The 24,626-nt window shown below is 49.9% G+C and overlaps 1 protein-coding gene across 1 annotated transcript; it reads right to left on the minus strand.

Moving 5' to 3' along the window:
• Positions 1-991: 991 nt before the first annotated feature.
• Positions 992-23,137, minus strand: LOC127694085 (myosin-3). The gene is made up of 39 exons (XM_052195484.1): positions 22,934-23,137; positions 20,715-20,858; positions 19,868-20,024; positions 19,409-19,436; positions 19,004-19,112; positions 18,699-18,791; positions 17,817-17,880; positions 17,634-17,732; positions 16,130-16,233; positions 15,912-16,050; positions 15,227-15,345; positions 14,992-15,141; positions 13,858-14,028; positions 13,462-13,768; positions 13,275-13,345; positions 12,098-12,185; positions 11,896-12,013; positions 11,429-11,552; positions 11,199-11,335; positions 10,426-10,681; positions 9,991-10,233; positions 9,719-9,895; positions 9,451-9,596; positions 9,278-9,368; positions 8,144-8,533; positions 7,926-8,052; positions 6,720-6,838; positions 6,353-6,549; positions 5,791-5,974; positions 5,015-5,180; positions 4,586-4,710; positions 3,798-4,106; positions 3,485-3,688; positions 3,283-3,408; positions 2,316-2,486; positions 2,066-2,170; positions 1,854-1,949; positions 1,622-1,759; positions 992-1,137 (listed from the first exon to the last, which is right to left on the minus strand). Exons 1-39 carry the CDS (start codon positions 23,135-23,137, stop codon positions 1,111-1,113), a joined length of 5,823 nt encoding a protein of 1,940 aa, XP_052051444.1. The 3' UTR covers positions 992-1,110.
• Between the last annotated feature and the right edge of the window lie 1,489 nt (positions 23,138-24,626).

A 24,626-nucleotide genomic window follows, 5' to 3' on the forward strand; every position in this document is an offset into this window, starting at 1 on the left:
AGGCAAATCAAAGCAACATGTTCTTAGGTTGAAAGTGACTGGGGAGTCACCAAAACGGCAAACCTGGCCAGAACGTTTGCCCCCCTTCCTTCCATAGCCTCAACCCCTAGAGATGCCAACTCGGTTCCCAGCACTGTCAAAAGCCCCTTGGACTTTACTCCCACCTGAGTCAACCTGGGTCATCCAGAATCTTCCAGACCTCAGGAGGGAAAGGGACATGGCAGTCCCCTCTGACGAGTGTGCTCTTGGCAATCTACTGATCTTGGATGGCGGATTCTGTCCTGCTGGCTAGTCAACATGGCGGTTAGTCTGCCTTTCTCCACATTTGTCCTCTTCAGCTTGGGGATGTGTGAGGGGTCTGTTTATTTGGCTCCAAAATAAGGTGGATTGCACCCAGGATAGCAAGGCTTAGCAAGGGATACAGACTGGGTTCTTTTTCTTTCCTTACATTTTAAAATCCCTTGTTTGTTTGTTTGTTTGTTTGTTTGCAGTGCTGAGAGTTGAACCCAGAGCCTTGTGTATCTGAGACGAGAGCTCTGCCACTGGTCCCTGAGCTCTTGGCAGGACCAGACACTATGGCATTCATTCATATCTTGATGGAGCCCAACCATTATTTAGTAGCTTTGAGATACATTTCCCCAGTGAAATGTGCAGAAGAAGAATCCTCCCCAGTTTGAAATAAGGTGTTCCTGAAGCCAAACTTTGTGTCTCTCTTATATGATATCAATAGATGACTTTCATAAACTCTCCCTCCTTACCCCACTGAAGCAATGCTTAGCCACCCCCTCTGTGTGCACGTGTGCACACACACACACCACCCCACATACACACACACCACATACACACACCACACCACACACACACACACACACCACATACACACCGATTTAAATCTACCAAGACATCCGCTTACTAATATTTCAGTATTCAGCATAAAAATCACCATTCCACTTTTAGGAATAAGAGGAAGCACAAGACAAAACAACCCAACTTGAAACAAGGCAAACTTTATTGCATGTGGGAAAGGTTACATGGGAGTTAAGTATGATTGTCAGGAGCGATGAAAACATACATTCTGCATATCTTCTGCCCTGCACCAGGAGGGTTTGCTCACTCTTCACTTTCGTGGACCACCATCTAGAGAGAATGCGGATGCTCTCAGTCAAGTCAGGCAACAGAGACACTCCCTGAACCCCTCTTCCCGCAAGCATCAAGGACTTGTTTATATATGCAAGGAATTTGGGGGTCCTTTGGGAGAATGCATAATGGCCCACATGAAGTCTGAAGTCGCTCCATAGCCTGAGAAATTGGTCCTCAGGGAGAGTTCCTCTCTAGGAGCCACAATGGGCCTGTGGGTACAGTAATCGCAGACTCCTTCAGCCACCTCTAGAGGGCGCTCCTAAACAGCTTCTCTCATACCAGCAGGGGGCGCGGAAGAACCACAGCGCTTTTTTTTCCATTATAAATGTGTTTCTAGTGGAGCTCCACCCAGGTAAATGACTATAAAGAGCGTTCTTTCTCTGAGCTTGAGAATCTTTGACTGGGAAGTAGAGGATCCCCTACTGCAACTTGCAGCTCTGAAGTGTCTGCATCTCTTTGGGCATTCCCCAGGTCAGCTTACCCGGCTAGAGGTGAAGTCCCGGGTCTTAGCCCGCAGCTTATTGACTTGCGATTCTGCGATATCAGCACGTTCCTCGGCCTCCTCTAGCTCATGCTGTGCTTTCCGGAACTTGGTGAGATGAACATTGGCTTGTTCATCCTAAAGGCAAAGAGTCCAGTGGGTGAAATCTGCAAGATCCTCTCTGGGGTCTCCCCGTGGGAAATGGGCCAGGCCACACATGCGTCTGACTTACAGCCTCCTCAGCCTGCCTCTTGTAGGACTTGACTTTCACTTGAAGTTTATCCACCAGATCCTGCAGTCTCAGCACATTCTTCCTGTCCTCCTCACTCTGCAAATGAACGTGGGGATGTCATTAAAGGAGCAGGGGGTGGGCAGTGTTGGAGCAGGGCCTAGCCAGTCTGGGGGTGCACAAGTCTTCCGTCCAATTCCAAGCTTTCCACCTACCTGATAGGTGAGCTCCTTGACGCGCCGCTCATACTTCCTCAGACCCTTCACAGACTCTGTGTTCCTCTTCTGCTCCCCTTCCAGCTCAAACTCCAGCTCTCTGATCTGGAGAGATGCTTTGGATGTTATTCTAGCGCTGAACCCTGAATGGCGGGGGGCGGGTGGGGTGGGGTGGGGTGGGGTGGGGCTGGGAGGGGGTAGGCTGGGAAGCTGGGCTTGGCCAGGCAGAGGGCTCCCTCCCGGCAAGTACCCGCGTCTCCAGTTTCTGGATCTGCTTCTTGCCGCCCTTCAGCGCCAGCTGCTCAGCCTCATCCAGACGGTGCTGCAGGTCCTTCACCGTCTGCTCCATGTTCTTCTTCATCCGCTCCAGGTGGGCGCTGGTGTCCTGCTCCTTCTTCAGCTCCTCCGCCATCATGGCGGCCTGAAAGGCAAAGTGTGTGGGCAAGGCTCAAAGATCTTGCGGCTCTGGAAGCCAGCATTCCATGGTGAGCAGAGACATGCTTTACACAGAGGACAGCGGGTAAGAACGTGAATGAGCACACTTTGCACGCTGAAAGAGGACAAGAGCTACCCCTGGGATATACATTTTATAAAATAAACTCTACAAGGACTGAGTGAGAAGCTGTATCCTGAAACTGGTCTCCTTGGGACCTGTCCAAAGCTCAGGTTTGGTTTTGTTATGGTATGTTTGGTTTTGGTTTTTTAATCATCACCAACACACAGTTTCAAAAGCACCTAAGGCTTAGAGGAGATTAACCTAAGACAGTAGAATCCCATCAGGGAGGGACTCAAGAAGTAATGCCTACAGGAAAGTAAATAGCACTGGGGTGACATTCCCATAGAAGGCAGTAGGTGGCGCCATTATAGCTACGGAACCAGAAAGCCTAGAGACCCAGGGACGTTAGAGAGGAGAGTAGTGACATGATGGACTAACACCCTCCGAGGGTCTCATTTCTAGACGCAAGTGGAATAAACACCTCTCTAGGGGCAGAAAAAAGTATACTTCTATCCTGCCTTTCTCCCATCTGTGGCTTTTAACAGCACAAGAGGGAACAGGCGAGTTTGAGGGGAGATGGGAATGATCTGGGGTCAGCTTGGACCCCACGTGTGTCCTGAGAGGGTAGACGTCCACCGGCCATGTGTGGGGTTAGGAGAAAGAAGGGCATTAATGAGATACGCTATGAGTGGCCACAGTGGGGAGGAAGCAGGAGCCTCACGTCAGTGATGGCCTTTTTGGCCTTCTCCTCTGCGTTCCTTGCGTCCCTGCTGGCATCCTCCACCTCACTCTGGAGCTGTGTGAGGTCAGTCTCCAACTTCTTCTTGGTGTGGATGAGGCTGGTGTTCTGGGGAGGAGAAGGGAGTGTCTGTCATACGGTGCGTCTGGGGTGGACCCTCAAACCCCAATCCTCCTGCCCTCACCTGGGTGTGCAGCAGCTGGACCCTCTCATTGGAATCCAGCAGCTCTTGCTCCGCCAGCTTCCGGGCCCTTTCTGTCTGCTCCAGCGTGGCCCGCAGCTCCTCCACCTCCGCCTGCAGCAAGTTAGCCCTGCGCTCCACAATCGCCAGCTGCTCCTTCAGGTCCTCCTGGCCCCGGAGAGCGTCATCCAGGTGCAGCTGGGTGTCCTAGGCAGAAGACAGAGTGAACCAGAGAGCCAGGAACCACAAAGTTTGCCTCGTCTTTTCATATCTGGACACTGGAAAAGTGCCCCCGATCCCAGGAAGCTCCCTCCACCTTTAGCTGTCCCTGGACACTCCGGAGGTGCTTGACGGTCTCCGCGGCCTGGCGGTTGGCATGGCTCAGCTGGATCTCGATCTCATTGAGGTCACCCTCCATCTTCTTTTTCAGCCGGATGGCCTCATTGCGGCTGCGCACCTCAGCGTCCAGGGCGCCTTGCATGGTCTCCACCGTTCTCTGATAGTTCCTCTTCAGCTGCTCGATCTCTTCGTCCTTCTCTGCAATCTTTCTATCAATCTCTGATTTCACCTGGGTCAGTTCAAGCTGGATCCGGAGGATCTTGGCTTCTTCGTGCTCAAGAGCTGCCTTTAAAAGACAGAACAAAAAAAAACCAAACTGTTTCCAAGCTGCTCTAGAGCAGACCGCTCGACCTCGGGTCAGCAAAGCTCTGAGGAGATAGTCCTAAATCAAACTCCATAATAGTCAAAACTACCTTTAATTAAGCTAACGTACCTTTAGTGCAGAAGTGAAACATTTTACAGTTATTCATTTCCAGTTGTGCACTCAAACACAAAAGGCATGTACAATCTTCTATTTATTAAGGGAAAGAAGCACCTTACAGCTATTCTAACTTCAGCTAATTATTTGTGGATTTTCAGGTGCAAACCTATTTTAACATAATGATTTTCTCCAATAAACTTACAGTAACTCACAGACATTATCTCGCTCAGCCACACGGTTACAGGGAAGGAGCAAGCATTAGGGTCATGATTCCAGGAGTGTGAAGTGTGACCGTCTCAGGCACATGCCGCTGCCTCTGTTCTAGCTTCTGCCTCCCAACCCACCTCTGCTTCCTCCAGCGCCATCTGGATGTCAGCCTTCTCCAGCTCCATCTGCTTTCTGGATTTCTCTAGCTCGTGAATGCTTTTACCGTTCTCAGCAATCTGTTCAGTGAGATCTGCTATCTCTTCTGCAATGAAATAAATTCGCATTGCATTTGGACGCCTCTGCACAGGCTCCTGGGAAGGCGAAGCCCCCACTAAATGCCTGTTGATAGCTCTCTGTAACTCTAAAGACCTCTGCTTCTCAGAGATAAGACAGTATATAGAGTCTCAAAACAACAGCTTGTCAACAGTGAACAGTCCCTACAGGTGCATCAGCCGACCCGTGTGGAGGAGCCTGAGTAATGGAGTCTCCCCCACCCTCACACACTCTGGCCATGATGGGTGGAGAGACGGGCTTCCCACGACCTCAGACAGTTTGGAATGGCTTACGTTCTAGGTTCTTATTCTCCCGTTTCACAGTCTCAAGTTGATCCAAGGCCTCCTCGTAGGCATTTCTCAGTTTGAAGAGCTCAGTGCTCAAGGAGCGGGATTCCTTGAGAGCCGCCTCCAGCTCCGCTTGGCTCTCCTCACACTTTGTCTTCCACTCAGCTAACACCTGCAGCAGCAGCACGGAGAGGTTCTATGAGTGAGCTCTCCGCCAAGCATCTAACACAATGTCACCCTTGAAGTGGCTTCTCTCAGAGTGAGGGCTCACTACCATTGCCTGGTCTAGATTACTGAAGGAGCAAAGACCCCCATTCCATCAGCTTACTCAAGACAATCAATCAGTAACTACTGTCATAGCCAGAAGGCGAATGAATTCTTAAGGAATTAGCTAGATGTGATTACCCTTTTCCTAGAACAAAAAAAGAAAAATGGCCCTGAACAGAAGTATTTCATTAAAGCACTGATTCAAATCATGCTTGTCTGTCACAGGGAGGGATCTAGAGTCTCAGCCACCTAAAGGCACAGGTATAAGCGATGGAAAAGATCGGGCCCTAGTGGAAACTGTTTCACTGTAACAACAATCCTCTGAAGGGACTTCTGCCCCATCCCATCCCCAGGCCATGTCACAGATGGAGAAACAAATTACTAGTGAAGTTCGAGGAATTTTTTTAAGGCCACCATGCTAAAGAAGGGCAGAGCCAGGAGCCTAGCCCTGCCTCCTACAGGCCCCACAACACGCCCACACTGTGGAGATCAGCCAGCGTGGAGCGTCCCCGCACCTTGTCGAAGTTCCTCTGCTTCTTGTCCAGAGCGGCAGCCAGAGAGTTGGCTCTCTCCACATCCACCATCAGATCCTCCACCTCCCCTTGCAGCCTTTGCTTGGTCTTTTCCAAGGAAGCACATTTTGCGTTCACAGCCTCAACCTGCTCCTCTGAATCCTGAAGGCGCTGAGCAAGCTTTTTCCTTCAAGAAAACAAGAAGAAAGCCGACACCATTCAGTTTCGATCTTCTCCTCAAGCATCACTGCTCGACCAAGCTGGAGATACTAATTATGTGGCTCGCACGCCTCTGCACATAGACCTTAAGAGAAACCCCCATCTGCTAAGAGTCTGTGATCAATGGCCTTTCTCAGGGATAATCAGTATCAAAGCTGGTGTCTGAATGAACTAAGATCATTCAGTTACATTTGACACTTCAGCCAATGTTACATTTCAAGACGTGGGTGATGGAGAAATCCTCAGTAACTAAACAAATTCATTCATTAGATGCATCCCTGAGTCACTCTAGAGGCAGTGTGCTAAGCCACGAGATCCCTTAAGGGTTCTAATCCGAGACACATACTTGGCCTCCTCCAGCTCCTCCGTGCGCTGGATGGCATCTGTCTCATATTTGGTCCTCCACTGGGCCACCTCGCTGTTGGCCTTGGACAGCGCCCTCTGCAGCTCGGCTTTGCCTTCCTGCTCCTCCTCGTACTGTTCCCGCAGCAGGTCACAGTCATGGCGGGAGGACTGCAGGGCGTGGGCCAGCGCGTTCTTGGCCTAAAACAAAAAAATCAAAAGACACCCCAGTGGAGTCAGTGTGTGCAGCACACTAGCCAGATGCGCCCTGTTCTCAGCACTGGCTGAATCGTCACTTTTTCCCAATCTTGCTTCTATTTCGCAGATGCCATCTGAAACCGAGAGCGAGCGAGCCTCCTTCAGAGCGGTACCTTGTTCTCCTCCTCCAGCTGTCTCTTGAGCTCCTCTATCTGCTGGGTGAAGGCTTGCTTGCTCCTGGAAAGCTGAGACACTATGCTTTCCTTTTCTTCCAGTTGGCGGCTCAGCTCACCTGTGTCAGGAAGGAAACAGATCATCCATCCATTATTCATTCATTCATTCATTCATTCACTCGACGACCAAGTGTAAGACATTGTGACAAATTTGGGAGGCAAGTAATAAAGGTGAGCCGGGCAGTGGTGGTGCATGCCTTTAATCCCAGCACTTGGGAGGCAGAGGCAGGCGGATTTCTGAGTTTGAGACCAGCCTGGTCTACAGAGTGAGTTCCAGGATAGCCAGGGCTACACAGAGAAATCCTGTCTCTAAAAACCAAAAAAAAAAAAAAAAAAAGTAATAAAGGTGAGACACAAACACACACACACACACCCTCTGGAGCGTAGGGGTGTGTCCATGAAAAAGAACTAACAGCCTAATGAAATACTGCTGTAAACCCTATGAAGCCAAGTGTGACTTCTGCCAGTGAAGGCTGAGAGAACCACCATGAGTTTGAACATCGCCAGGGTACCTCTCCACTCCCAAAGCATCTCCCCACTGGCTGATGATTCCAGCTGTGCCATTAAGGAAAACACTTAGGACTTCGCCTCTCTGGAAATTTCAAATTAGACTCTTGGGTGAATTGGGTCAGCTGGGGTGTATGCAGAAGTCAGCGGGGAAGGCGGGCAGGAAGGAGAATGGCTAGGCTCCTCCTGGTCCCGTCCAGGTATGTCAGGTACAAGTTCGTATGGAAGTTACTCATGGAGGCTCGGCCATCTGCTCGATTCCCGTTTTCACTGAGGAGACTCGGTATTCTCCAGGAAGTTTGGGACGGCCTCTTTTGTGTGTTACTTCCATTTACTTTTTTCTGAAAGGTTGTTTTTAGAAATCCTCCCTCACCAGGTGTGGTGATGCAGGCCTTTAAAAACAGGGCTGGGCAGCAGAGGCAGGCAGATCTCTGTTAACTTCTAGGCCAGCCTGGTCTACACAAGGATTCCAGGCCAACCAGGGTTATAGAATGGGACCCTGCCTTTAAAATAAACCAAAGCAAAACAAAACATTCTCTCCCTGCAAAGGATGCTGCCTCTGGAGGGAAAGCCTTCTGGCATTCCAGCTTGGCGTCGAACAGAGAATCTGGCACTTGAACTAAACCAAGCGTGGCTCACCGGCCTCTGTCTGCAGCCGGGACTTCTGTGTGGTCAGCTCACTCAAGCTCCTCTGCGTCTCCTCATTCTTGCCCCTGGCCTCACTTAACTGGTCCTCTAGAGTACGGCATATCTTCTCCAGATTGGCCTGCAGATTGGAAAGAGGAGGGAGGTCTGCGTGTGGCCCTAGGCTAACCCACTGCAGGTGCCCCTCCAGGTCTGCTCAGTCGGCCCCTCACCTTGGATTTGGACACGCTCTCCACACTGCTGGAGAGGTCGTCAATCTCCAGCTTGAACTCGCTCTTCTCCTTCTCCAGCTTCTGCTTGACTCGCTGCAGGTTGTCGATCTGCTCCGCCAGCTCGGCGGCGCTGTCCGCGTGCTTCTTCCGCAGGGTGGCCACCGTGGCCTCGTGCTGCAGGGTGGCCTCCTCCAGGTCCCTGCGCAGCTTCAAGAACTCAGCCTCACGCTTCTTGTTCAGTTCAATCTGGGTAGAGGTGACACCGCCCGCCTCCTCCAGCCGCTCACTCAGCTCCTCCAGCTCACGCGCATAGTCGCTGCGCTGCTTCTCCGTCTTGGCCCGGGTGGCCCTCTCTGCCTCGATCTCTTCCTCCAGTTCCTCGGTGCGGGCCTATAGAGAGCAGCCAGATGCCCAAGAGACTCTCAGGGTCACAACAGCTAACATGGTATCTGAATACGTGCCAGCATCCCACGAATGCTTCAAGAAGACATTCTTTACTTAAATGGTGGCACCATGACTCATCTAGGAAAAGAATGAAGCTCTAACGTTTGCAGCAAAATGGAGGATGCCAGACACTGGAAAAACAAGTAGTGCATGTTTTCATGTGAAGAATTTGTTTAAGGCAATCTGAATATGAAACGGTGATTGCTAAAGGTGAAGGAGGTGGGGACGGTGGTTAAGATGGGGCTGGGTCAGTGAGCACTATAAGCACATGATGAACTAGCACATGGAAGTCTGTTAATATATAAAATTAGATGATGATGATGAGGAGGAGGAGGAGGATGAGGAGGAGGAGGAGGAGGAGGAGGAGGAGGAGGTTTTGTTCCCACCAGATGAATCTGCTCATGGATGTTCCCCCAGAGAACACACACATAAATGCTGCTGATTTTCGTCCAAATGAATCTTTTCCTGCACCAATATAGTCACTACCCTGGAAATTTCTCCATCCACCTCCATGCATTCTGTTGCAAGTTCAGGGGACGTGGTCATCACCGTCACCAATGCTATGTCAGAGTGAGGTCCCATGAGGCAGCCACACGGTCTTACCCTACCTACTCTGACTTTAGCAGACACCACCACTCAGCTTTCTGAGTGACCCACGGGGGTAAGCGAGAGCTGACCGCCTCCTCCTACCTGTAACTCTTTGATTTTCTTCTGAAGCTGGAGGCTCAGTGTCTGCTCATCTTCCACTTTGCTTTGCAGCTGACTATATTCAAAGTCCTTCCTGCAGCAGAACATAGAGAACGTGTGCAGACAGGATCTCCAGCCACTCACAGAACGGAAGCTGTGTTTGGTGGGGTACATACTTTTTGAGCCTCTCGTCCAGCTGTTGCTTGTCGTTCTCCAAGTCTAATATGGACTCTTGGGCAAGCTTCAGGTCTCCCTCCAGCTTCCTTTTGTTCCTTTCTAGGTCCACACGCAGCTTCTTTTCTTGTTCGAGGGAGCTCTCCAGCTGCAAGGAGCATCATTTCCCACTTTAGGATCAGATGATTTCTGATTGGATAACCCCAGCCCCGCCCATGCCCAGGGCTCTTCCACCCTGAAGCCTCAAGACTTCTGTCGCCCAGTGCTTACGTCATCCACTTGCTGCTCCAACTTGCTCTTGAGCTTGCTCAGAGAATTGACCTTGTCTTCCTCAGCCTGGAGGTCGTCCAGGGTCTGCTGGTGGGCCTCTTGGAGGGCCTTCTTCTCCCGTGTTAGCTTTGCAATAGTTTCATCCAGGCCGGCCAGTTCTTCGGTAAGGTTTTTTACCTAAAAGAAGCCGCAGCAGTTAGAAGAAGAAGCGGAGCTTGGTTGGCAATGCGTACATCGAGCTGGGGAGGAGAAAACGCAAGAAGAGCGAGTACCTTGTTCTCCGTGGCATGCTTCTCCTTCTCGACCTTGGCCAATGTCAGCTCAAGGTCATCTATGTCCTTCTTCAGCTCTGAGCACTCGTCCTCCAGCTTCCTCTTCTTGGCCGTGAGCTCAGCGTTGATCTCCTCCTCGTCCTCGGCTCTCTCAGTCACCTCTTTGATTTTGGCTTCCAGTTGGAACTTGGCTTTGATCAGCTGGTCACATCGTTCCTCAGCATCCAACAAATTCTCACTCTCCTTTAAAAAGAAATCACAAGTCCCTTTTAGGAGCGAAAGTTTGAGACACAGCCATCTTTCTTCGTGAAATCCTTCAGGAAGCACTCCAAGGAAAACCCAACACCCGCCCAAGCCCCACCCTCAATTAATCCAATTTCCTAAAATCGTAATCAAATCTAGGATTCGGAAAAAGCAAGATTCCTAAAGACATACAGCCTGTACTTGAAGTTGCAGGTCATTCTTCTCTTGCACCAGAGTGACCAGCTTCTCCTCCAGCTCCTTCCTCTTTGCCTCGGACTTGGCCAGCTCATCTTTGGTTTTCTGGAACTCCTCCTTCATGGTGGCCATCTCCTTCTCGGTCTCCGCGCTCTTCAGTAGGGGCTTGATCTTGAAGAAGAGTTTCATCCAGGGCCAGTGCTTGACATTCATGAAGGCACGGATGTTGTACTGGATGCAGAAGATGGACTCCCTGCAAACAAACAAGATGGGTCAGCAGGGAAAGCTGCCCAATGCCATGCCTGACAGCTTGAGGTAGATTCCTAGGCCCTACATAGTAGAGGCCAAGAACTGACTCCTGCAAGTTGTCCTCTGACCGATACAAGTGAGCCTTGGCATACATACTCACACACATAAACACACAGATAAATGGATAGATAGATAGATAGATAGGTAGATAGATAGATAGATAGATAGATAGATAGATAGATAGATAGATACACAGATAGATAAATAGAAACATAGATACATAGATACATAGATAGATGAGGCATAATAATTTTTTTTTAAAAAGCAGCCTGGCAGTGGTGGTCTCCTCATGCTTGGGAAACAGAGACAGACCCACTTTGGTCTACAGACTGAGTTCCAGGACCGCATAGGGCTACACAGAGAAACCCTGTTTCAGCATTACTCATTCCTACAGGGGATTCTCCCTTCCCCTTTCCACCTTCTCCCAAAGAGCTCATGCTTAAACCAAGACCCTGCTCAACCTCCTCTGCATCATCTTCTGGAATTCCACACGCATGAGAAACCCTCTGCACACGGCTTGTGTCCGAGTGATCAGTTTGGCCAGACGCTCATCCCTCATCTCCTCCAGGGTTCCCAGCAAGCCAGCCTTAAAGAACACCTTCAGAAGGATGGATAAGCAGAGTGAGCCGCCCGGCTCATCGGGTTAAGAGGAGACAAAGGGCAACAGCATGGGGCGGAACCGATGCATTACCTTGGTGTGTCCAAATTTGTACTGTGTGTGGTCGATGTCGATGGAAGCCAAGAGCTTCTCGCAGGCCTTCTTGCTGTCAATGAACTGGCCCTCTGGGATGGCGCTGGCATTCAGCACGCGGTATCTGCCATTGTGGACACAGAAATGATCAGGCTGTTGGCAAAGATCAGTGGTTGCAGGTCTCTCCTACAAACCAGAAAGCCTAGTTCCCAGGAAGTAAAGAAACTTGCCCATAGTCACTTTGCTGGAATCTAGGCCTTGGGACTCTTGGGCCAGGGCTTTCTTTCCCTCCCTGTTATATATCAGACAAGTTCTAAAGAAATGTAGATGACACAAGAGCATGAATCTTGACCGTAGAAGACCAACCACAACTGCTCTTTTGAAATGGGTCTCTTCATGTGGCATTTCTTCCCTCAAGTCCCAGCCCTTATCCATGTCAAAGGACAGACAACATTTTGACGATGTACCTCTGTTTAAAGTCCCCATACAGGATCCTGTTGGGGAATCCCTTCCTGCAGATGCGGATGCCTTCCAGGACCCCGTTACACCGGAGCTGGTGTAGGACCAGGCTGTGTTCCATGGCCCCTAAGAACACAGGCAAGACACCTGAGCTTCACCCAGAAGTACTAAAAATCTGAGCAGCAACGTCCGGGCTGGCAGGTGTCTCACCTGGGGTCTTGGTTTCGTTGGGGATTATACAGCGCACAAAGTGTGGGTGAGTGGTTCTTAAGTTGGACATCAGCTTGTTCAAATTTTCCTAAAAGGAAAATAAAACATTTCTTTTGACAGTCTACTGTTAACTTCCACAGAGATAAACAGTTGCATGATAGTGAAAACTAAACTGTATGGCTTCAACTTAAGAATTGTGAAATTAGCCAGGTGGTGGTGGAACATGCCTGTAATCCCAGCACTCTGGGAGGCAGAGGCAGGCAGATTTCTGAGTTCAAGGCCAGCCTGGTCTACAGAGTGAGTTCCAGGATAGCCAAGGCTATACAAAGAAACCATGTCTTGAAAAAACCAAAACCCAAAAAACCAAAAAAAAAAAAAAAAAAAAAAAAAAAAAATTGTGAAATTAACTCTGTCCTTGAAGTGTCCCAAACCCAGAGACATAGATAACTCACATAACTTGGACATTCCCATCTTGAAAATCTAAAATTTAAAATGCTCTAAAATCTAAAATTTTTCTTCTATAAATCTGAAATTTTTTTTTAGTACCAACATGACCAAACATGTTTTGAGTATCAAATAGAACAATCCCACCTTAGGTGGGCAAAACAGCAGTATACTTCAAATATCATGTAAAATGATCTACATCCTTCCTGTACAAGGTATATATGAAACACAGATGAATTTTATGTTTAGATTTAGGTCCCATACTTGAGAAATCTCATTATATATGGATTAATCAAAAAAAGAAAAAATACCGAAGTCTGATTTTTGGTCCCATAAACAGGGAAATGTGACCTGCCTCAGTCATCCTTCTCCCAGGTTGCAAGATGAGCACCAACTACAAAATGATTTCCAAAATTAACACAGAAAATGTGTCTGTCCTTCCCAAGGACCTGGGTGCTGCTGCAGGCATACTGAAGGCAGCTAATTAATTGGAACTGAGAACTCACTGCCCCAGCCAGCCAGATCTGCTAGTTACAGTACACAATGGAACAAACCCTGGCCCCAAGGTTGTTACACCTCATCTGTATGTGGTCAGACTGTCCATTGATCTCACTCCGAGAGAGCCATCAGGCAGCATTACTACCCTTGAATAAATCAAGCCTGGGATTTCAACATTGCTCATTCTGTTGTGACTCAGGTGAATTGGAAGTGGATTAACTCAAATTTGCCCTACCCTGAATAGTGCAGAGACTGTTTGGAAGGAAGAGCCTTTCTTCTTAGCGACTTTCTTCTTCCCGCCATCAGCTGCAAAACACAAAAGGGCCCAGGCACTCTGAGTGGATATATGGAGACTTGTGTGTGCTGTGGGAAAGGGAGATTATGTGAGGACAAAGCTCCTACGTCTGAGGTCCGTTAGTTACCATCTGTTGTAGCGAAGGTGGCATAGAGATGTGCCAGGAGTCTGTTGGAGGACTTCTGGTACAGCCCCACCACGGTCTCATTCAGCGGGTCCTTGTTCTTCTCCAGCCAGCCTGAGACACTGTAGTCCACGGTGCCCGCATAGTGCACCAGGGAGAAGTGGGCCTCGGCCTTGCCTTTCACCACCTTGGGCTTCTGGAAGTTGTTGGATTTTCCCAGGTGCTGGTCATACAGCTTGTTCTTGAAGGAGGTGTCTGTCGCCTTGGGGAACATGCACTCCTCTTCCAGGATGGAGAAGATGCCCATCGGCTGGATGGAAGGCGGGGCAAAGCAGCCGAGTAAACAAGAGCGGAAACTACACGGGACCGGGCCACAGGGCAGCGCAGTGGGTGGGATACCTTCTCGATGAGCTCGATGCAGGCCGCCAGGTCCATGCCGAAGTCGATGAAGGTCCACTCGATGCCTTCCTTCTTGTACTCCTCCTGCTCCAGCACGAACATGTGGTGGTTGAAAAACTGTTGCAGTTTCTCGTTGGTGAAGTTGATGCACAGCTGCTCCAGGCTGTTATACTGATGCCAAAAACATAACGTTCATGTGAAAAAAAATTAGACCTCTTACAAAGTTGGAAACGCCGTCAGCATTCCTCCTCGTGGGCCAGGTCCCCCCTGCTCGGCTCTTTTCAGAGCCAATCACGAGTCTTCCACCCACGTTGTTCTCCCGCCTCTGGGCCCCTCTTGTGCATTTATTTTGTGTTTATGCTTCTGTGTGCCCGACAGGCTTCTGTTTCTTCTCAACTAGACTACAAGCTTCCTGTCTCCTCTCCTGCGTGGCTGCCGCCAGGTAAACACTGAAAACACATTTGCTTCTAACTCAGAACCAGTCAGATAATTATATCAACTAGTATATGATTGACGGTATCAACTTCTCTTCTATTTGATTTTTCTTAATTTTAACTATTTGGAAAGTTCCACTTGAAGGAAGTCTACAGCCCTGTATCAAGATGTATGTGTATATGTGCGTGCACAAATATGTGTGGATGCATGTGTGCGCGTGTGCGTGTGCGTGTGTGTGTGTGTGTGTGTGTGTGTGTCTACAGAAGTCAGATGACAACTTTGGGTGTCATTCCTCAAGCAACATCTACCACCCATCTTTTTTTGACAGGATCTGTTAGCCTGGAAATTTGTGAGTAGGGGAGGCTGACTGGCCAGTGAACCCCAAGGATCTGTTTGTCTCTGCATCTCCACTTCTGAGAGCACATCACCGTGCCCGGCTGGTTTGTTTTCTAATTTGAGTATTCCAGATATCATACTGAGCTCCCGCTACTTCCGAAGCAGGCAGTTTACTGAGTCAACCATCTCTCTGGCCTCTCCAGCTGTCTTAAAATAACACAAACCGTCCTGATGGGCTATCTCTCTCTCCAACTATCCAACTCACTCTTTCTATCCTTCCTACAAGAAACCATCCTAGTGCCCTCTTTTTAGGGTTATGAAAACTCCTGTATGAAGGTATAAGAAAACGTAAATAATCCATACCTCAAAAATCTCAAAACCAGCAATATCCAGAACCCCGATGAAGTGCTGTCTGGGCAGCTTGGTGTCCAGCTGCTGGTTGATCCGGGTGACCATCCACAGGAACAGTTTCTCATAGACGGACTTGGAGAGAGCATTCACAGCGTGGTGAACCTGTCGGAGAAAAGGCCAGCAAACTAGTAAGAAGGCCGCGGGCATCAGGGTCCTACGCCCCTCCTGCACATGAGGTGGTCCTTACCTGGTCCACAGTCTGGCCTTTGGTAACATACTCATTCCCGACTTTCACTCTGGGAAAGCACAAGGCCTTGAGGAGGTCTGAAGAGTTCAGGCCCATCAAGTAGGCTGTTTTGTCAGCCACTGGTCAGAAAGGAAAGATCATGTTCAGCGAGGCAGGAAGGAAGCCATTTTCATATTCCTCGTCCCTTAAATGTCTCTGTGGGGCCCTTCGACACTACACCATCCAGAGAGTGTGGCAGACTTCATGGGGCAGCAGGACTGGGCTGCAGAAAGCCCTGGCCACTTCACATTGCATCTGGAATAAGACCTTTCTAGAAATTCAGCAAAAGTGGGTGGAGGGAGCAGAGAGATGGCTCGGCTGTTAGAGGCACGGGGCGCCACAGCTGAACTGAGGCTGATCCCCGGGAAGGAGAGAACTGACTCTTAAAGTTGTACTCTGACTTCAACACATGAGGTATAGAGTCCTCACACACACACACACACACACACACACACACAACTAAGACTACCTGTTTATTTTTTAACAAGATGATGATGGTTCCTCATATTCATTGCAGGCCCAGAAAAGATTCATCCACCTCTCCAGAGGGAGAGACAGATTAATCATTTTCCACAGAGGCGCTGGATGGCCCCAGGAGAGTGACCTCTCTGCTTCCACTCTGTAGCCTGCTGTGGTAACACTGTACCTTCGGTGCCATCCGGCTCAGCCTGCTCCTCCCGCTGCTTCTGTTTGAACTTCATGTTCCCATAATGCATCACGGCCCCTGTCAGTTTGTAAAGTCCAGATTTCTCCTCTGGGGTGAAGCCCAGGATGTCAATGGCACTCTGCAACAGAAAGAGCAGCTTGTCTGCCCGTGGCCCTCACCATGTGGAGGCTCTCCCACCTTTCTGTGGTCCTTCTTACGTCCGTAGCCAACAGTTCCTCGGCATCGTCGATGCTGGCCACCAGGATCTCACCCTGGCTGATGAACGGGTAGTCGTAAGGGTTGGTTGTAATCAGCAACAACTCTGAAATGAGGAATTCATACATGTGCAATGAAAACTCCACCAGGTGGAAGTGTGCTCCCGAGCCCCAGCCTGGGACTTCAACCATTGGGGTCAAAATTAAACGCAGAAGTAGAACTCTCTAGAGCAGTGGGTCTCAACCTGTGGGTCTCGACCCCTTCCGGAGGTTAAATGACTTTTTCATAAGGGTCACCTAAGACCATTGGAAAGCACAGATATTTTCTTAAGCGTGGCAAAATTATAGTTATTAAGCCATAACAAAAATAATGTTATGGTTGGGGTCACCGCCAACATAAGAAGCTGTATTAAAGGGTTCCAGCATTTGCAAGGTTGAGAACCACCAGTCTACGGAAAATGGCAGTCTCCCGTGCCATGTAAGTTGAAAACCCTAGAAAAAAAAATTGTGTTTTTGCTCTGCAAGTGGATTTTGCATGCCAGTGGATGTTGGGGACAGTGAATAAGAGAAACTGGATGACTGTGTGTCAGGACAGGAGCCCAGGCTAGGGAAAGCATAGACTGTTTGGGATAGCTTTTCTAACGTTGACTGGAAACGTGGAGCATGTTTGCAGGATGGAGCTCAGAAGGCTAAGCTATGCTAGACAAAAAGTAAGGAAAGTAGTGAACACACAGGCCTCTATCGTCTGAAAAAATATAAACAGAATGACCCTCCCTGCCTGGGTTGTTAATCAGTTTGCACCGGCCTACTGTGAGTTGACATTGGTTCCTATTTTGAACACAAGGGGGAGCTCAAGGACCATTAAGTGCTCAGTGGGATGGGTGAAGCCTCAGTCCCACGTTCAAAAATAAAAGCCTGCCATGGAACCAATAATAATTTTGCCTTGTTATAGCACATCTGATCAGATTTTTCAAATTGGTGCAGTGATCCTGGGGAGATGGCTCATCAGATAAAGTGCTTGCCATAAAAGCATAAGGACTTCAGTTCAAATCCCCAAACCGTGTATGAAAGTCAGGTGGATGCAGGGGTCTGCTTGAAATCCCCAGCGCTCAGAAGGCAGAGACATGGGTCCTAGCAGCATTCTGGCACACTACAGTAGCTCCAGGCTTGGTGAGAGCCCTTGCCTTAGTACAATAGGGTTGAGAGAAGTCAAGGGAGACACCCAGTATCATTTCCAGGCCTCTGCATGCACCTATGTGCACACACATACACCAGCAGACAACACACACACCTCCATACACATACTCACATAAATACTACATAATGTTAAAAAGTGATGCAGTTGCTGCCCAAAGAGCCACACCCCATGGCTGATATAAATCTGCATTATAAAAATTATATAAATGCAGAGTCATCTACAGGTGCAACTAACTCTCCAGGGTCTGATGATCTAAATGCCCAAAGGGTGACTTCATTCCCTCTGCCCCACCCTCTCCCATCAGCTCACCAATCAGCTCAGGCTTCTTGTTGGAAAGAATCTGGTAGAAGATGTGGTAGCTTCTCTCGGCCTTCAGCTGGAAGGTGACTCTGGACTTTTCCAGCAGATCTGGAACAGAAGCACAGGGCCCGTCAGGGTTCACAAGGCTCCCCGAGGCCCAGAGGCATCTCCCATCCCAGTGGGCATACTCACAGGTTTCAATATCTGCAGAGGCCAGCTTCCCAGTGGTGCCGAAATGGATGCGGATGAACTTACCCTGCATAGAGGGAGAAGGCGACAGGATCCTTCCATGACTGAGGAACTTCCTCTGAGCACTGCCCCTAGCAGCCTTTCCCTCGGTAATCTTCCCTCTCGTTCCTTCCTCTTCCATTTGGTATGTCTGCCCCTGCCTGGACTTACCATATCTCATTAATGAAATAACCGGGGTGCTGAACCAGGTCACTTCCCTGATTACAGAATCCTTCCTACTGTGCTTAAGACAAAACCCAAAGTCTCTCAGCGCTAATGTCCTTGTTAGTGACGAGTCTCTTCTCCATCTTCTGCATCCCCACTTGCCACGTGGAGCCTCTGCAGGAGTGCTCCACACACCATCCCACCCTGGGGAGCCTGAAGCCACACTTCCCCTCAACCCTTCCTTACCCTGAAGCTTTGGCTCATGTACCCAACCCCCAGAAAGCCCTTACCAGCCAACCCTATCTGTTGGGGACCTGGTTCCCGGTTTCTCAGTTACAGCTGTGGGTTTTTGTTGTTGTTGTTGTTGCTGCTGCTATTGTTTTGTTTTTAGGGGCCGGGGTTTCTCTGTGTAGCCCTGGCTGTCCTGGAACTATCTCTGTAGACTAGGCTGGCCTCGAACTCAGAAATCTGCCAGCCTCTGCCTCCCAAGTGCTGGGATTAAAGGCATGCGCCATCACTGCCTGGCCCAGCCGTGGGTTTTTGAACCTCACATACACGTGGCCTGTGCCTTTGCTTCTTTCACGGTCTCTTCCCACTGGGCTGTAAGTTCCCCAAGTTCCCACACTAGGATTGTCCAGCAGGCTGAAAAGAAGAGCCTATCACACTGAAGGGTAGACTCACAAAGCGAGACGAGTTGTCGTTCCTCACGGTCTTGGCGTTCCCAAAGGCCTCCAGCAGGGGGTTGGCGCTGATGATTTGATCCTCCAGCGTCCCCTAAGCAAGAAATCCAGGAGGAAGGGAAAGCGCAAAATCTTTGTTTAAAAAAAATTGTCACCTGCTCTGCTTTTCCTGCCTGCCTCGCTTCCTGGCTGCTCCGGGGACTTGATGACGTAAAGACCAATCGACCCACAGCCCACGGTCAGCCCCACACTATCCCTCATGCTCTTCTGCCCTAGCCCACGCTCTTTCCTTGCTCCTGTCCCCACCTTCATTTTGGAGTCCTTCTTCTTGGCAAGGTCCCCAGTGGCTGCAATTGTTGCAAAGTACTGGATGACCCGTTTGGTGTTCACCGTCTTCCCGGCCCCGGATTCTCCGCTGTTTAGAAGGATGAAAAGAGAAATTCGTAGCACCCTAAGTTGTCATCCAGTGGTCTTCAACACATCTGGCACACACATCAAATGGATATGAACCGCCACAGAGAGGGGCAGAGGACCTGGGCTACAGCCTTAGTTGATCTGAGCATGGTATTACTTAGTTCTCTGAGGCGTTTTGTACCCACCCCCAACCTGTCTTTTCACCATGGGCTTTGCTCCAAGTACTGTCTAATGATCAGAGCCGAGGGATACATCCGTGGCCCCAGATGAGAGAGCTCTCTAAGCGGAGATACTCACGTGATCAGGATGGACTGGTTCTCACGATCTGTGAAAGGGCAAGAAAGCAGAGCTGATGGCTATATCCAAAGAGGTTCTTAGCCGTCACGCAAGCGGCGGGTTTCAACCACTGAGTTCCTTTTCCCTTTATGTATTTACTTGTTCCTATGTCTGCTTAGTCATAGATGGGGATTCAAAAAGCATCTTTCCAGAGAATGAGACTCAAGAAGTCAAGCCCTTGCTGAAAACTGAGGTTTCTTCTCAACCTCTGACCTCAAAGATGGTCAGTCTTTGCTTCTGCTCTGTAAGAACGCTCTTTCCTAAGGCCTAACCAATACTGATGCTAAATGCAAGCTCCGCCCCCCAAGGACCTAAAGCCTCTCTTCCTCTTGCCCCTCCTTCCCAGGGCCTTGCACCAGAGTGCCCCGAGCCCGTCTAGTGCCGACTCCCTACACCCATATTTTCTTCTTGAAAACATACCCGTCAGCATGAACTGGTAGGCATTGTCCGAGATGGAGAAGATGTGGGGCGGGGCCTCCTGGCGCTTTTTGCCTCGGTAGCCATCCACCACCTCAGGGTTGTACACCGGCAGCCACTTGTAGGGGTTGACGGTGACACAGAAGAGTCCTGAGTAGGTCTGTGGGAGGCAAAAAATACATACATACATACATACATACATACATACATATGTATATACATGTATTATATGCACAATTTACATATATAATACACATATAATAATATGCGTATATGTTTTGCCTTTACCAACATCCCAGGCTTCTTTTGATAGCTCATTAAGAAATCATAATTTCTATTGATGAGTGAAGTAACTGTAATTTAAGTGGTAAAGTAGCCAGTCCTCCCACAGCTAATACCATGCTCATGACCTCGGCTTTCTTGCTCTTTGGGGCTCCTCCTCCCAACCTTTGCTCCTCCTCCACTTTCCTCTTCCTACCTCCCTTCCTCCAGCCCCTCCCCCATCCCATCCATCCCCGGCTTTTCTAGTCATTCACTTCTCTACTTCGTCTACTCTGTTTTGGCCCGGAGAACAGGAATCTTTCAAAGCGGCCCCCACCCCCCCACCCCCCCACCCCCTCACCCCCCCCACCTCCCACCCCCACCCCCTCACCCCCCCACCTCCCACCCCCACCCCCCACCCCCCCCACCCCCCACCCCCCACTCCCTCACCCCCCCACCTCCCACCCCCACCCTCCACCCACCCCCCCACCCCCCCACCCCCTCACCCCCCCCCACCTCCCACCCCCACCCTCCAACCCCCCACCCCCCCTGCTGTCCCAGCATAGCCTGTTGGTGAGTAGCCACTGACGTAGATCATCCAGGATGTGTATCGGTCTTTGAGGTTGTAGAGCACAGCGGGCTCGTTCAGGTGGGTCAGCATGGCCATGTCCTCGATCTTGTCAAACTTGGGGGGGTTCATGGCATACACGTCCTCTGGTTTAACCACCAGGGTCTGAAAGGGAAGAGTCATGAGGTTTATCTAACGTTCCCCAGTCATCGAACTGCTGGGGGTGTCTGGCACCCTAGGAGAGACTGCAGTCCAGCTGAGCAGAGGAAATGCCAGGTTGACATTGAGGTGACAGTGAGGGAAAGCAAGGTCACGAGGGTAGGTGGCAGTGGGGAAGCATGTGGTCTGCTCCCACATAGGTCGATGGGAGAAAAAAAAATACATAAGACAAGTATTATATATGTAAAATGTGTGTGTGTGTTGCCTTTACTATCATCCCAGATTTATTTTGATAACTCATAAAGAAGTGATTTCTACTGATGAATGAAGTCCATTGGGGCCTATTGATTCTGTCTCTCTGTCTCTCTGTCTCTGTGTGTGTGTCTTCCTCTTTGTCTTTGTGTCTCTCTGTCTCTCTCCATGTGTGTTTCTCTCTGTCTCCTTTTGTGTCTCTCTGTGTCTTTCTGACTCTCTTTGTGTCTCTTTGTCTGGCTGTCTCTCTCTCTGTTTCTGTGTGTGTGTGTGTGTGTGTGTGTGTGTGTGTGTGTGTGTAGGGTGTCTTTCTCTTGGACCTGGGTTTGGGGGATGGAAACGGATGTGATCAAAGACTTCTGAGGATTAAGTAGAGGTAGGGGTGGGGGTGGGGAGGCTGTGACACAGAATTGGAGCCAAAGGAATCTGCTTGGCTATGGTGTTGGTTGTCCCTATAGCTCTCCTACCTGCTCAGAGAAAAGGGCATGTCAGCAGCAGGCCTGATCAGAGACAACAGAGAATGAGAGAAGAGGTACTGTAGCCCTGCCTAGTGCCTACAGAGTCTGCTAACTTCAGCTCCCCCCCCCAGAAACAGCTGTCCAACCCTGAGAACCACGGCCCCCTCTATGCAGAAGCAGCTGTTCAGCCCTGAGAAACACGCCCCCGTCTACTTAGAAGCTGCTGTCCAGCCCTGAGAATCATGCCCCATCCTACTTCCTTAACCACCTTCCCTGCTCTTGGGAAAGAGCCACTGGCCCACCCTTCCATTTCTGCAGTATCCCTAGAGCTCTGTGTTGAGAGGAAGACTTCCACCCGGGGCTGTCCTCTGTGGAGAGCCTGAGGCCCTGCAGGTGGGCCTGTCAGCCCCTGCCCTCCTTTCTCTTTAGGAGTGACTCTGGAAATAGTCGGTCCTTGAGCACTGTGGGTCACAGAGCTACCTTCCTTCCCTCCCTTAATCCACTTGGGCCGTGGGTTCTCTTGACGCGTCTCAATCATGTTCTCTCTAGAGCCCGTGAAAATCCTACGCTGAGTCTAACTCCTGCCTTCTGTCCTGCTCTGGAAGCCCATTTTCAGATTTTTAATCTGAGATATGAAGAGATGCCTTCCTTCTGGGATTTTCCACGCTGGTGCTGCCCATTTCCTCCCTGCTCCACCGAATGACGCCATTTTGTCTCTTGGGTTTCCTCCACTCCTGCCTCTGCTTCTGCCTCCACCTTCACACACACCCTCACACACGTGGTGATTGAATACAGGACTTTGCGTATGCCAGCCCAATGTTCTATCCCTGAGCCATACCCACAGCTCTTTTGTTTTCTTCCTTGTAATATTTCCAGATTTGGGATTTTCTAAAGCCCCAAATTCCTCCCTTCCTCCCACTCAGAATATAGTGAACCCAGTTGTCCTTCCCATTCCAGATACAGAGAGCCTGGTTCTTTGACCTGGTTGTCCTTTAGGATCCCTTATACATCCACCCTTCCTTCCTTGGTTAGGTGACCACTGACAGAGCTAGGCAGACTTACAAAGGGTGGGTGTTCTAAAAGCACTCACCCTTAGACAGTGAGGCTGGTTCTCAGACCCAGAACATTGCAAACAGTGATAGCAGACACCCAACATTAAATGCTTTAGTCAGTCTCTAGGGATCCATCTCCCATCCTCCCAGAGGCTAGGACATTCTGCTTTCTCCTAGAGTCTGCGATGCCAAGCGCTGTTTCAGGTGCTGAATTCCTGATCCAGGCTCTGGCTCCAGAAGTGGGTGGAGGAGGGGTGTATGCGTACGCAAAGCCATGTGGGGATCTTGGGCCAGTGCTGAGAAAGAGCAAATGCCTTACCCTGCTGTCTTCTGTCTCCACAGTGACTTTGCCATCCTGGCTACTCTTAATTTTCCCCTTGGCATATTCTTCCTTTGAGTCAACCACAAAGCAATAGGTTTTGGCATCAAAGGGCTGGTTCTGAGCTTCGATCCTCTCCTTCTCCGACTTGCGGAGGAAAGGTGCAGCTATGCCAAACACTTCCATCTCGGTGTCGCTACTCATGGTGCCAGCTGCAAAACAAACCACCAGTCAGCCCAGCTGTTCCCCGGGCTGACAGCTGGCAGCCCCCTGCCCATCCTAGTACCATCCTGCCACCCTGCAGTGGATGGAAGCCTCTCAGACAAGGAGATCTGGCCTCCTCCATGCCCAGTGGGCCTTCACACAGGATTCAGCACTGGGAAAATGTAATCCGCTCATATTTGCTGAGTTGCTACTGTGCGCTAGGGACTTAGATTGAATCTGTTTAATCCAAGTATCTCCATTCTTTCAGTCTGGTGGAGGGCCCTTTGAAATGCCACTTTCAACACTTTGTTTTCCTTTTCTGAGAGTCATGGGTAGAGGGCAAACAGAACATTCAAAATCAAATACCATGGGGGAAAGAAAAGAAGTAAAGGCATTCCTCAGAGAGAGAATGCTAAGCAGAAAATGGCACAGACAGTTTTGAATTGTTTTGAATCGACATGGCTTCTTCCTCCCATGCTAAGAATAGACTGAAGGCCAGGCTTGGTGGTCTACGCCTTTAATCCCAGTACTTTGGAAGCAGAGGCAGTTGGATTTCTGTGAGTCTGAAGCCAGCCTGGTCTACCTCGTGAGTTCTATACCATCCAGGACTACGCAGTGAGATCCTGTCTGAACAAACAACCAACAACTACTACAAAGAAGAGATGGGAACTTCTAGCTGCAGCCCTGGGGAGGATGCCTATTCTTCTGTGCTTGAGCTCTGTAACTCCTCAGGGAAGCAGGCATGAGGGGGCAATGGGTGATCTGGGTTTACCTGAAGACATCCTGAAGCTCTGGGATGTGGTTCCAATACTCACCTGATTCACACCTGTAGGACAGCAGAGAGCAGCAGCAGCTGTGGAGCTATGGGACCTGCAAGAGCACACACACACACACACACAGAGAAGTTTAGCCATCGCCGTGATGTGTGCTTCTGTGATGAACCAGACCTTGGTGAGGCTCAACTAAGACACACAAAGGACTAGACAGTTAGAACGAGCCTTAGGCTTGAGGCTAGCCCTAGAACCGCAGACAGCTCTTGGTCTACAGCTAGGCATTGCTACCAACTGCCAGGCAGGTTGGTTCCTCCAGGCCACTCTGACAATTTCTTCAGACTGCAAGATCCTTCATTGTGAACAGGGCAAGGATTCTAAACGGACTGAGTCCCCAACAAGAAAAGCTTCTGTCAGGGGGTGGGGATAGGCCTCCTGGTTCTCTGAAACTGGAGACAATGTTGAGATTAAACCCGGTGAGCAAGCATGTGATCTCAAGGAGACCAAACACCCAACAGGTGCAGTCCAGGTAGGAAACAGAGTCCCCTGTTCACTCTGTGGATCAGAGAGGTAACAGGAGAACATGGGGCCATGGTGGACAGGCCCGTGCATGTCCAACAGGATCCTTCCCAAGCAGAGGAAAGAAAGGGTGTGCAGGACCCCAGCTTTGATGACTTGCTAGAGACAGGGGGCTCCTGGGTCCTGAGCCTCTCACCTCA

This window comes from Apodemus sylvaticus, chromosome 10 (genome assembly GCF_947179515.1).
Source record: "Apodemus sylvaticus chromosome 10, mApoSyl1.1, whole genome shotgun sequence".
Taxonomy (NCBI): domain Eukaryota; kingdom Metazoa; phylum Chordata; class Mammalia; order Rodentia; family Muridae; genus Apodemus; species Apodemus sylvaticus.

Excerpts from the sequence above, each read along its gene's own strand:
- LOC127694085 (XM_052195484.1), bottom strand. The coding sequence starts at position 23,137 with ATGAGTAGCGACACCGAGATGGAAGTGTTTGGCATAGCTGCACCTTTC. Across the intron at positions 16,051-16,129 it reads AGGAACTGTTGGCTACGGAC|AGTGCCATTGACATCCTGGG; the intron begins GTAAGAAGGACC and ends TTTCTGTTGCAG. Across the intron at positions 14,029-14,991 it reads CTGGTTTTGAGATTTTTGAG|TATAACAGCCTGGAGCAGCT; the intron begins GTATGGATTATT and ends TTTTGGCATCAG.